Here is a 12,734-nt window from a genome sequence, read left to right as displayed (position 1 = left end):
GTGCAAGATCCTACGCATGTTTATTAAAAAGTAAGGGCCAAATCCTATCCAACTTTCCAGCACTGGTGCAGCCATGTCAATGGGTATGCGCTAAATCCAGTGGTGCATGGGCAGCCACAGAGGCCTCCTCCAGGTAAGGGAATATCTGTTCCCTTTCCTTGGACTGCATTGCCCCTTAGGGTGCAATCCTAACCAACTTTCCAGCACCAACATAAGGGCAATGCAGCTCCAAGGTAAGGGAACAGACATTCCTTACCTTGAAGAGGCTTCTGTGACTGCCACCCAACTGCAGAATGCCCCAACTTGCCCCGTTAGCACAGTTGTGTCAGTGCTGGAAAATTGGTGTGTTTTGGGCCTTAGTCTCTTTGTGTTCCAATGAGACTTTCTCAATGGAAAGTGTGTCTAGGATTGCAGCCTGAAGTGATGAACAGAAGGCATTTTGTATGTGCTTTGCATATGTCAATCCTAACTGAAATACACTTCAGTGGGACTTACTCCCAGGTAAATGCATATAGGATTGCAGTGTCACAGCCTAATCCTATCCACACTTTCCTGGGAGTAAGCCCCATTGATACTAGTGGGACTTACTTGTGAGTAGACATGTATAGGATTGGGCTGTCAGTCCATTAGTTCATTGCCACTTATTTCTAAAGAAACACTGCCAATTTTTAGTGCTTAACTGGGCCAAGAAGAACATTTTAAAATGCTGGTTACCTTTGAGAGAGGGAGAGCAACTGCCCCTGTTCACCCCCCCCATCACATTGTGTAATGTGTGTGTGGAGTAGATTATGAATCCTTGGGAACAGGGAACTACTTTTTCATTAATTTCGCTATGTGCAGTTGAAAAGTATATAAATATTTTAAATAAAATAGTGTTTAATACATTATGATTATTCCTGAACATCAATACCAGTGCTAAATGCTGGAAGCATACTTTAAAATCATCCTTCTGATTTCAATGCCATTTAGGGCCCAATCCTATGCAATTTTCCAGCCCCAGTGCAACTACAATGCAGCCCCATGGTAAGGGAACAAATGTTCCCATACCTTAAGGAGGCCTCTGTGACTGCTACCCCACTACAAGATGCAGTGCATGCCCCATTAGCACAGTTGCAATGGGACTGGAAAATTGGATAGGATTGGGCCCTCAGTGAATGCACATAGGATTGCAGCCTGACAACCTGGTTTTATGCATCATTGAATTTGAGTTGCAGGGGCTTACACCCAGGTCATTGGGCATAGGATTGCAATTTAAACCATCTATCCTATGCACAAGAACTTGGGACTAGCAGACTAAAAAAATGGGGCTTACTTCTAAGTAAACAGCGCTGGATTGGGCTGGCTGGCTGGCTGCAGTGCTCTGCAGTGCTTTGTTTAATCTTATGCCTTTTTATTCAGCACCTACTCACTGAATTCTCCATGATTTGGGCTGCAATCCAAGACACGCTCCCCTGAGAGTGACTCTCACTGAACTGAAGGGGCCTTACTTCTCTGAGTAGACATGCATAGGATTCTGCTGCTGCTGCCTGGTGGTAAGTCTGCAGTTCCTATTTGCCTGGAAGTCAGTGTCACGAAGCACACTGGCACTTCCTCCTGAGTAAGCTACTGCAGGGAGCCACAGCAGTGTAGGTGTGGGTAGAAATGCAACCCAAGGAGCAGAACAGCGAATGACTGTCGATTGCAACCCTTATGCAGCTCCGCCTGGGGAAGAAGCGCACCTTCCTCCTGAAGCTTCCCACCGACGGGGAAAGCCCTCCTTTCCCTGCCGCCTGTCAATCAGCGGGAGGAGCCTGCCTGCCTTGTGACCGGAAGGAGCGGGGAGCCGCCCCCGGAGGGAGAATCAGCTGCGCTGGCTCGCAACGGTGGCGGGAGAGGTGCTGACACCGCGGGGCCTGGAGCGAGGGGGATCGCCGGGGCTGGCGAGCCTGGACTGGAACCGAGGGGGAAGAAGAAGAGGAGGAGGAAGCCCAGGGAGAACCTGGTAAAAGGGGCGGGGGTGCAGTGGCTGGTACGCCTTCCTCTCTTTTCACCTTCTCTCTTCCTCCTCGCTTGGTCCCGACCCTCTTCATCACTTCTCTCCTTCCCACCCACCTGCTGCGGTCCAGCATCCTGGGGTTGCACCTGCCGCCGGCCACCCCAGGGTGGGAGTGGCGTCCTGCTTTCCTGGGTGCTGCGGCCCTGCCCGCCCGGCCTGGAAGGGATGTGGTAAAAGGGGATGGTGGTGCAAACCCCTGCCTCCCATCTGCTACCTTCAGGCATGCTCACTGACCACCCACCTCCCCCGGTTAGCTGACGACTGCATCCTTACAAGGCAGCCTAGTCCTTGGGTGGGTGGGTATGCGAGAAGAACTCATCTTTGGGGGCGATCTGGGAAGAGGAAGATGCTCTGGCAGGCAAGGCACTGCTCTGAATGCCTCTGCAGAATGGTGCAGGCACACCACAGTTAGCTCTAATGCAGCGTTTCTCAGCGTTTGCCCCCCCCCCCCCACTGTACCACTTTGTATAGTTCACCTTTTGGAGGGTCCATTGGAAGTAACTGGGGACGATGTCATTGCTAGTTACTTTTGGATTGGGTGGTCAGACGCAATACAGCAAGCATTGGTAAAACGTTCAAGGTGTGCAGGAGGGCTTTTCTGAACATGTGAAAAGTGTATGCTGGAGCTCTGCCTGCTGAACCAAGCCTACTGTTGCTTGTTGCCTTGCATTGCTGGTCTTGCTGCCAGGCAGTGGGGGTCTGGGAGTCCTGTGTGAGGTGATTGGGCATCACTTCAAGTACCACTGGTTGAGAAATGCTGCTCTAATGGTGATGAAACAGAGTACAGGTATGGATTCAGAGTAGTTTGTGGAAGTGTAAGATTGTTGGTCTCACTAAATACTCCTTTGTGCAAAAGAATTTTGCCTCACCTGTGTCTGTGGAACGAGTTCTGTGTTCATCTCTGCTATAGTAGTTTTCCATTTGGTGGAAACCTAATGAAGAGTTCTGGAAGAGCTCAAGATTTTGTCATTTTGTTTGGTCCTGATAAAAATATTATCAGATTGTAACTTTTGCATGTTGTGTTTTTTTTCTAATGCACCATCGCAGTGATGTGTGAGTCTGTTGTGTATATGAAGGTACTTTGAATAGTGGGATGTGAGCTTTCATATTTGAAGTGGTGCTGCCCCCCCCCCATAGGTTAATGTCTCAGTTATAGGGAAGTGAAAAGGAAACCCAGGAAAAGCTTGGGATTATGCTATCTTTTTGAAAATGCTGTTTAAAGGTGAGCTTTGGGAAGTTGAGCCGTACAACAGCAATACCTACCTTAGATACTTGTACAGTTTAGTATATATAAAACTTATAGTGTATATAGTATATAGTATAGTATAGTGTATATAGTATGTAGTTTAGTATATATATAACTTATAGTGTATAGTTTAGTATAGTACGTGAAATTTTCATTTCTACTGCAACGGGAAATTCCAGCCAAAGTTAACCTTTTAAGCTCCTTCCTTCTGCTGCAGCCTGGTTCTGCTTTGCAAATGCTTGCAAAGCAGGTCTGTTTTTTGAAATGCCAGGATGGGACCCTCCTTCCCAGGCTACAATTCAGTGCACCATTACTTAAGTATAACAGCCATGGAAAGCAGTGGGTGTACTTCTGAGTAAAAAGGGTTGCAGATATATGCCGATTCATCTCTCTGCTGTGAATTGAATTGCACACTCTCAGTTATGTGTTATGGGTTGTATGTTGTACGTAGAGCTTCTCGCTTAACACACTAGATGCCTTAAAGATGGATTTGATTCATGGTTCAACATTTTTCACTTGCATATCCCTTGGCAGCCTTTTTCCATAAATTGTACCCTTCCTATTTGCAAAATGTTTGAAATTAATAATACAAACACTCATCTCCGCCATATGAAAACCCAGACTTCATGTACTTATCACAGTGTTTTCTCTTTTCATCTGTTTGAAGGGCAGAAGATTATGCCTTTGCACTGTTTTGCACCAGAAGTGTGCTGAGAAATTCTGGGTGATTGATCACTTTCCATATTATGTTTCAGCTTTTTTACTGTGCTGGTTTTCAATCACTGGTGCATACATGAATTGATGACCAAAAACTAGCTATTGGTAGGGCTTTCACAGTCAACTAGCTACCCTCCTTCCTGCCTTGCTGGCCCTGCAAAGCCTTCTGGAGCACAACCTGCCTTTTTCTGCCATTATTCCATTCTTTTTCAAGTACCCCTACAGGTCCTGTTGAGTGTCCCTGGGAGTACATGAATACCAGGTTGGGAACCACTGTTTTACTGCTATGTTGTTTACAGTGCACTTACTGTGATAGTGTTTACAAAAAGGTGGTGAAGACCAGAATTTAAAAAAGAATAAAAATGTATCTTATGATCTTTTACTATGTTTTTAATAAATTAGAGGCTACAGTCCTTAGGTAACAATTAGTGGTAGGTTATTTTTCAGGATCTGGCCTTGAGTAAAATCAGACAAAACTATAGTCAGACACCCCCGACTTATCTGTCATAGAAAATTCCATGATTGTTGGCTCAAAAACCTGCCCTCGACTTATTTGTGGGGTCGACTTATAGGCGAGTATCTGTGGTGACTTTCTTCATATCATCATATGTAGGTTGCAGTGTCTTGATTCTTTAATATGCTGGGGCTCCCTCATGCCTTGTGCTGTAGAAACACCCTTTTCATTGCTAGATGTAATCAATAGAGGAAGGTGGTGTAGTTTCTGGTTAGAAAGAATGCAGTTGAATTAAGCAACAGATGTGTTGTATTTCACAATTATCATCAAATTACTGCACTTAGTCATTGGTGTGTGTGTTGTGTTTAGTTTTGGTTCCATACTGTTGGGCATTATACTCTTTACCCAATTATGTATGATCAGATCAATTACCCCTTTTAGCAAGTTTATTAACTGTACTAATGATATTCATTTATATGGAACATTCAAAGGTCCAAAGCATTTAGTGATATCTGTGTAATCCTTCTGAGGTCCCGCTAAGGTAGGACAGTAATATTGTAGATGGGGAGCTGAAGCTGAAAGATAGGACACAAGGCTTAGTACCTAAAGTGTTTGTGGCTGAGGTGAGATCTGTAGACTTCCTGGATCACACTCTTAGCCACTATCTACCAACTCTCTACTTATTTACTCTGTAATTAGTCAATATGTCTGTTTTCCTCCCCTGTAAATTGTCAGTGTGAAATCAGATACTTATTCTGGGGTAAGAGTGTTTTGCATATGCTAGGACAGCACAGATTGTCTATTGTAGTAAAACCAGTTTAATTTTTTAGACATGAAATGCACTTCCTAAATGGGTTTTAAAATTTTTTTGATTACAGAGGCTTTCTAAAGCTACGATGAATGCTTGTGTGAAAACATCTAGTGTAATAAATATTTTTCCAATGTACGTAACCATGTTTCAGGACCTTATATTTTCTACTCAGTTGTTCTTTGTAAATGTGAAACATTCTTTAATAAAAAGTTATCTTGCATACTCCAGTTCTTTTTACTAAGAAACCATTAAAGAACTGCTCTCGGCGTGGACAATACTGAAGTAGATGAATCAATCATCTGGCTCAGTCTGGCAGTATCATATACTCTACATTCCATTGATTCCGACTAGACCTGTTATCTTGCATACCATCTAGTGTAATTTATATGTATACAAAACTCTAGCACAGTGATTTTTCACACAGCACACTGACCTCTGTGGTCTTAGCCACTTGTGATGTTGCTTCTGGGAGACTCTTCCAGACTCCCAGAGTAAAAAGGGACAGATATTGCTATAGACCAGGGGTGTCCAAAGTTTTTGGCAAGAGGGCCACATCATCTTTCTGACACTGTGTCGGGGGCCAGGGAAAAAAAGAATTAATTTACATTTAAAATTTGAATAAATTTACATAAGTTTATGTAAATGAATATATTGAAGATGAACTTATATGAATGAATGAAGGTTTTGTAATAGCTCAAGGCCTATAAAAAGCCTTGCACAAAGCAAGGCCAGCCTTTCCTTTGCTGCTGCTACTGCATCACAGACGTGAAACAATAAGCAGTGGAGGGAGCCCACATGCTACAGCTCACGCGAGAGGTCAAACAGTTGCCCTCATGCGGAGAGCAGTTGCATCAGGCCAGTGTGGGCTCCAACAAATCTCCGGAGGGCCAGAGGCTCATTGGAGACTGGGGGCTCCGTGGGGGCATTGAGAGGCCTTGAGGGCCGCAAGTGGCCCCAGGGCCGGGGTTTGGGCACCCCTGCTATAGACCAGTGTTTCTCAAACTGTGGGTTGGAACCCACTAGGTGGGTTGTGAGGCAATTTCAGGTGAGTCCCCATTCATTTCAATATTCTGTTTTTATGTTAGACTTGATGCTGCTATGGTATGTGACTGCATTTGGGGAGATGTTATACATCTGTCCTTTAACAGGCTACTGTGTATATGCTTTTAACAATGATAATAAATGGAACTTATTCCTGGGTGTAAATATGGGTAGGATTGCAGCCTAGGATTGTTAAAAATTTTCCTGCTTAATGATGTCACTTCTGGGTATGATATCACTTCTGGTGAGTCCTGACATATTCTCATTCTAAAAAGTGGGCCCCGGTGCTAAAAGTTTGAGAACCACTGCTTATAGACGGTTGCCCTAAAAACAGAGCCACAGAACCTGGTTGCTGGCGATTTTCAACTGCTGCGCTCCAAACTCCTGTGGACCCTTTGCAGCACACTGGTGGAAAATGGCTGCTGTAGCACATCCCATTTCTTTCTAAGAAACCAATGGAGAACTTGGAGAATGTGTCTGAGAGTCTTTCCAGGTGTTATACTGATTTATGTATTCAGACTGCACAGATTTCATTTAGCAAAGATATTGAGCCGTACTTAACAATTTAGGAAGTACAGTACCTGGCTCCATGTTGATAGTAGCTGCTAAATACTGTGTTCTTAATAGTATTTAGTGAAGGCACTGAAATCTGTGCAAAGGGTGCATCTTTCTTAATGTTTTGTACAAGTTGACCCGAAGAAATTGCTACAGCTACCAAACTAGGCTCTTAGACCTATATTATTTTTGCCATACTTGATTACTGTGGACATAGGCTACATGATAATTGGCTGTATGTATATCATAGTGGAAAATCATAAAACTACTGCTGCAGCCTTTGAAATTGAAACTTTTTGGCACTGCTTCCATTTGCCTTCCTGTGACTAAGCACAAGAATATGGATACTGTATAAAATAATTGTACAGTCTTCTGTCTGTCATCTTTACCTTCAACCACTCCCTTCTCCTTTTTATATTGACGTATGTACGTATTTGTTTCTACATCATGAGTCAGTAAAGAACAGTCAGTAAAGAACCTGACTGTTCTTCTGTTGTCAACCACAATGTGTGTGGATGGTGTTATATAGATAATAATCTGTGACACTTCTTTTTTTTTATATAGGACAGAATAAGTTCACATCATCTATTTGATGAAAGGGAACTGGAATGCTGTTGGGTTGCACACTGGTGCTTTGAGACTAGTGCCGGGAGGAAATTAGATTACATACAACACTGAAGAAGTGCTGACCTGTCTTTGAGCTGCCTCTTATCACTTGTTTCAATAAGCAAGTTTCTAGCCCAGAAGGCTGAAGTTGGAATAGGTGTGTGTTTTTAGTGGCTTGGGTAGTACACAAATCTGGGATCTATTTTGCTTTCATTATTTTGATATTCTTTAGCATTTTAGGTGACAATCTACCTAGGTAATGGGAGATAGAACATCCCATTTTATGACACGGGATACACAGTACTTTTAGCACAGGGATTTCCTGAAACAGATATCTCTGCAGGGGTGTGTGTGTATGTGCAGTTGTGAAAGTGGCCAATTTTGTTTCGCTGAATACAACCAAGTTTTTCCAATCCTTTGTACATGTGGTGAAAAGGTAGCCCAACCCCTGCACACCTGCTCCTGGTCTGATGCCAGGAGTGGGTTGGTTGTGTGCTTTAAAGATTATGCTAAATATGTGCACTGCATGCATCTTTCCTAGGGTGGGTTGGTTTAAAATCACCAAGGGAAAAAGGCGTATACTTCATAAATAAAACCAATAAGCCATAAAAACATGACCATAAAAACATGGACTTGACACTGCTTCATTCTGGCAACTAAGTCTTGCATCCTTTTTTGCAGTGTTTTTGCAGTACATTTGCCTCATTTTCATCTGTTCACCCATCAAAGGAATTTTTTCCAAAATATTCCTCGTTAAAGTGTTTTTTATGACCAATGTTCATGACAAGTGAGTTTGGCAGGTACTGCTTGGAATTAATAATAATAATAACAGTATTTATATACCGCTTTTCAACGGAAAGTTCACAAAGCGGTTTACACAAATTGGCCCTAGAAGGTGCTTCCTCTTTCCAGCATTTCTTTCTGTTTCTGTCTTCTTGCTTAATTTTATTTATTTACAGTATTTTTACCACTCCTTTCTCCCTGAAGGGACTCAAGGCAGCTTACAAAAAACAGAGTTTCAGAAAACATAAAATCACAATTAAAAAAGGAAATTACACAATAAGCTAAGACTTATAAAACAAGCAAGACAATCTTGAAAATAAAATACAATTATAATAAAACATAAGAGTAGCAGCAACCACCTTATAAAACGACCATGTCTGTAAAAGCCAAATATCATTAATATAACTGCCCTGCCCTGATTTGCCCAGCACACAAAATGCAGTTGCAGGCAGACTGCCAGTCTCCATGATAGGAAAATGCCCACGTTCTTAGACTGGCTTATCAAGTCATCCATATTTATAGAGTACTGATTGTGAATGAGTTGCAGAGATCAGGCATAAAACATGAGTTAAAAGTCACCAAGATGTAGCAGTGGATTATACCTGTGATTACTTGCCAGGTCGTGGCCCCCAGTATCAAGCCATAGTATAAGTAACATATTCTTGTGCTGTATGATGACTGATAAAGATGGTTTCCCCAGATGACTCTTTGCAAAGAAACTCAGGCTCATAAGACGGTTATAAAATTAGTTCCAAGAGATTGTTTTCTTTAGTACAGATTTTATTTTAAATGGGTTTATTTTTAAAAGAGCATCTTAATATAGCTGACTTTAAAAAAGCATATAAGGAAGTCTTCACTTAAAGTTGTTGATGGGTTCTTAGAAACTGCAACTTGAAGTGAGAACTTATAATGCAACCAGTTTTATTGTAGGCAGGCCCAGTAACACTCTCTCAAGTGACAGGTTTGCCCTGCTTTCCTATTACACTGCAAAGCATAGTTGCTCCCTGGAATGCTTTGTGGAAGTCCATAAGGCACTCTGGGATGTGACAAGGCCAAGGAAGTGGGTTGCAGGCATGGCATAACCAGGAAGCAGCTTCTGGTAGCCCTACAGTGTGCAGCTGTGGTGGATGCAGAGGCCAGAAGATTGAGAATTGCTGACTAACTTTAAAATGAAACAAAGTTGAATGAAACAACTTTAAGTGAGGCTGTATATATGAATTAAATTGTAGGTTTTTATGTAGCTTGATCCTTCTTAATGTGGTGGTCCTAGTATCTGGGCAAAACCTACATGATGTATGTGTTCCAGGTGGCATAATGGAGGTGCTCTTTTCCCAGTTGCCTCCCCACGTCCCTTCCCTACGCTGCATCTCCTGTGCTGCAATTGTTTGAGAACAGGGTCTCTGGATAGCACATCTTGAATACCGTTTATCCGAAGCCTGCTAAGCCCTCAGTTGTGCTTCCACTTGGTCATGTACTGAGATCAATTAACAGATGTACTGTGTCTAGTTTTGCATTGGAACGTGCACCTATTTTAGGAAATGCTAATGAACGGAAGATTTGTACAGATTAATTTAAAATGTTCTATTTGTTCTGTGTTCTTTGTGTTGTGTGGCTGGGAATAAAAATACAGTCTCTTTTTGTTTGCTTAGCAGGCCATCTGGAAAGCGCAATGAGTGTCAAGGCTTTCAGGCTTGTCCCTGCAGTTGAGCGGGAAATGCTAATGAGTGATAAAGCTCGAATCAATATTGAATGCATTGAGTGCTGCGGAAAGAACCTCTATATAGGAACCAACGATGGCTCTATCTATCACTTCCTCCTGGAAGAAAAGAACGCACCTGCTGAAAAAACGACTTTTTCGGTTACCAAGCAGCTGCATAAAAGCCTAAGTTTTCGGAAGGCTGTGGGTGAATTGAAAGCAGCTTCAGCACTCGACAGGCTTCTGGTGCTTTGTGACTCGACCATAACCTTGGTGAACATGATGAATCTGGAGCCCATCCCCACGGGAGCTAAAATCAAGGGAGCTGTGACTTTCACGTTGAATGAAAACCCTGTGAATGGGGACCCATTTTGTGTTGAGGTTTGTATTGTTTCCGTCAAACGGAGGACCATCCAGCTGTTCTTGGTGTACGAGGACAGAGTCCAAATTGTGAAGGAGGTTTTCACTCAGGAGCAGCCCTGTGCTGTGGCAGTGGATGGCCATTACTTATGTCTCGCCCTCACCACCCAGTACATTATCCTGAATTACGATACTGGTGTTTCCCAGGACCTCTTTCCTTACTCAAGCGAAGAGAGGCGTCCAATTGTGAAAAGAATAGGCAGACAAGAATTCCTGTTGGCTGGACCTGGAGGATTAGGTGAGGATGGAATGTTCACTGCATCCCATGACAGTTTTCTTCTTTTGCTTTTCTTTATGATCAGACAAAACTTGTGCAACAGATCAGATCGGACTGGCACAAGATTTTGGGAGATCTGAATACCTATTATGTGGTACCCATCTGTATGTAATGGCTGCAGTGAAGGTCTACAGCAAGTGCAGAGAACTTGCTGTAGACCTTTGCTGAAAAGGTCCCATACTGACTTTGCTTATGGAAGTATGTTAATATTTTCTACTTAAAAATGGATTTGGGCGAATGCTACAGTGCAAGAGTATCACATCAGGGGAGTATGCAGACAACCAAAGAATAAAAGTAAATTAAAAAATGGAATGTAACAAAATGATGGCCACTCAATGGGAGAGTTTCCTTGTCATTAAAGATGTCAAGGGCAGTACCTGGTAAATCCTGTGACACACAGTCACAGCCTTCACTTCAGTGGCAGTAGCAATGTTTAGGTCAATTTGCGTTTTGCTAGCACTTTATTTGCTACCTGAAACAAAAGCACTATCGTAAGAGAAGATATTTAGATAATGAATAACCAATGTGCATTTATTGCTCTGAAAGTTAATAATGTGGAAAAGCCTAAGGGGTCAATCCTATGCCACTTTCCAGCACCGATGCAGCTGCAGTGCAGCCCCTAGGTAAGATAACAAATGTTCCCTGACCTTGAGGAGTCTTCCGTGACTGCACCCCCCATTGCAGGATGCAGCGCACGCCTTGTTGGCATGGCTGCATCAGTTCTGGAAAGTTGGATAGGAGTGGGCCCTAAGAAAGTAATTACTGATTCTTCTTATAGAATTTGGTGTTGCTTTTTAAAAGCACATGTATGGAGAACTCATTCATACCTTGGGATGAATGAAAGTCTTGGAGCTTCTGCTGTTTACAGCCCAATCCTATGGAGCTATGGTGAGCTAAAGCCATTGATTTTGATGTTCTTAAGTGTGCCTAACTTTGCATGGGCTTGAATGGTCAGTTGTATATGAGGGCTGCAGAAATTGGATCCTGAAGGTTTGGGGAACTTCATATGACACATCCTTGACCTCAGGAATCCTCAGAAGTGATCTGCCAGGACCCAATATCTAGCTTATTAAAATGACACTGAGGTATGGCGCTATTCCAGACAGCATCTGTAATAACTATAACTACTTTTGTAAAACTGCTATTTGTAAGCATGTATTTAAAAAAATCATGGGTGGAAAACTGACCTTTTTAAATAATGAGTCTTGCTGGGTGTTTTGGTTTGTAAGATTAAAACACATTAAAAAAATCTTCCGCTTCTTCTGATATCAAAGGCACACCAAGCTGAGTAAGCCAGTTCATCAAGGCTGTCATCCTATTTGTATTATAAAACTGGATTTCTATTCATAAGATGTTGGGTGCAGGCTCAGATGGCATGTCAATTCATGGAGGATGATGATCAGTGTGTATGGTGCTTTACATGGAAATATATGTTCCTTCCCAAAGAAGCTTGCAAATCAGGTGGTGACACAAAGGAGATAATAGAGGAGGGATGTGTAGGGAAATATATGCAACTTTTGTATTTATACTTTTTTAGTTGTAGTAGGGAATGGGGATAATCTATCAACTCCTATTAGCTGTGCTAGCTAAATGGAACCTACGCTGCACCAATTCATGGATCTGTGATGATTAGGTACTAAGGACAAATGGGGAAGTCCACCTTTTTCATGGCCTACTAGTGAGCTTTCAGAGCTATCTGCTGGTTGCTTTGGAAAACAGAATGTTAAACTTTTGTCTGATCTGTCAAGGTAGCGTATATGATGCGATCACTTTCTCAACAGAGGGAAAATTTTAGATATGTGTTTGGCTTACAGTCCAATCCTAACCTGTACTGGAACAGGGAGACCAGCTGGCCTGCCCCATATCCAGCATGGGGTTGGGGTTGGCTGCGGCTCAGCCCAGAGCAAGGGGAATTGATTCCCCTTAACCCAAGTATAACATGGCAGTAACCCCAATGGGGTTACTCAAATCTGCACCACCTAAAGAGGTGGTACAGATCCGAGAAGCCCAGTGCTGTGCCAGGTTACCTGGGAGTGGAGTAAGGATCTGGCCTAAGTGTTGGATCCTGGTCCCTGCCTGTCCACGGGCCCACC

The 12,734-nt window shown here is 42.8% G+C and overlaps 1 protein-coding gene across 3 annotated transcripts in view; it reads left to right on the top strand.

Moving 5' to 3' along the window:
* Positions 1–1,837: 1,837 nt before the first annotated feature.
* Positions 1,838–12,734, top strand: part of TGFBRAP1 (transforming growth factor beta receptor associated protein 1) — a 29,279-nt gene continuing 18,382 nt past the window's right edge. Inside the window, exons 1-3 of one of the 3 annotated variants that reach the window (XM_066620180.1) lie at positions 1,838–1,981; positions 7,424–7,622; positions 9,901–10,602. In XM_066620180.1, the coding sequence (XP_066476277.1) occupies positions 9,918–10,602 (685 nt within the window). In that variant the 5' untranslated portion in view covers positions 1,838–1,981; positions 7,424–7,622; positions 9,901–9,917. Of the gene's footprint in view, positions 1,982–7,423; positions 7,623–9,897; positions 10,603–12,734 lie in introns of all 3 variants that reach the window. The other 2 variants (XM_066620179.1, XM_066620181.1) reach the window with 2 other exon arrangements.

Source organism: Tiliqua scincoides, chromosome 3 (assembly GCF_035046505.1).
Source record: "Tiliqua scincoides isolate rTilSci1 chromosome 3, rTilSci1.hap2, whole genome shotgun sequence".
In the NCBI taxonomy this organism is placed as follows: Eukaryota; Metazoa; Chordata; class Lepidosauria; order Squamata; family Scincidae; genus Tiliqua; species Tiliqua scincoides.
This window is presented reverse-complemented; position numbering and strand designations above follow the sequence as displayed.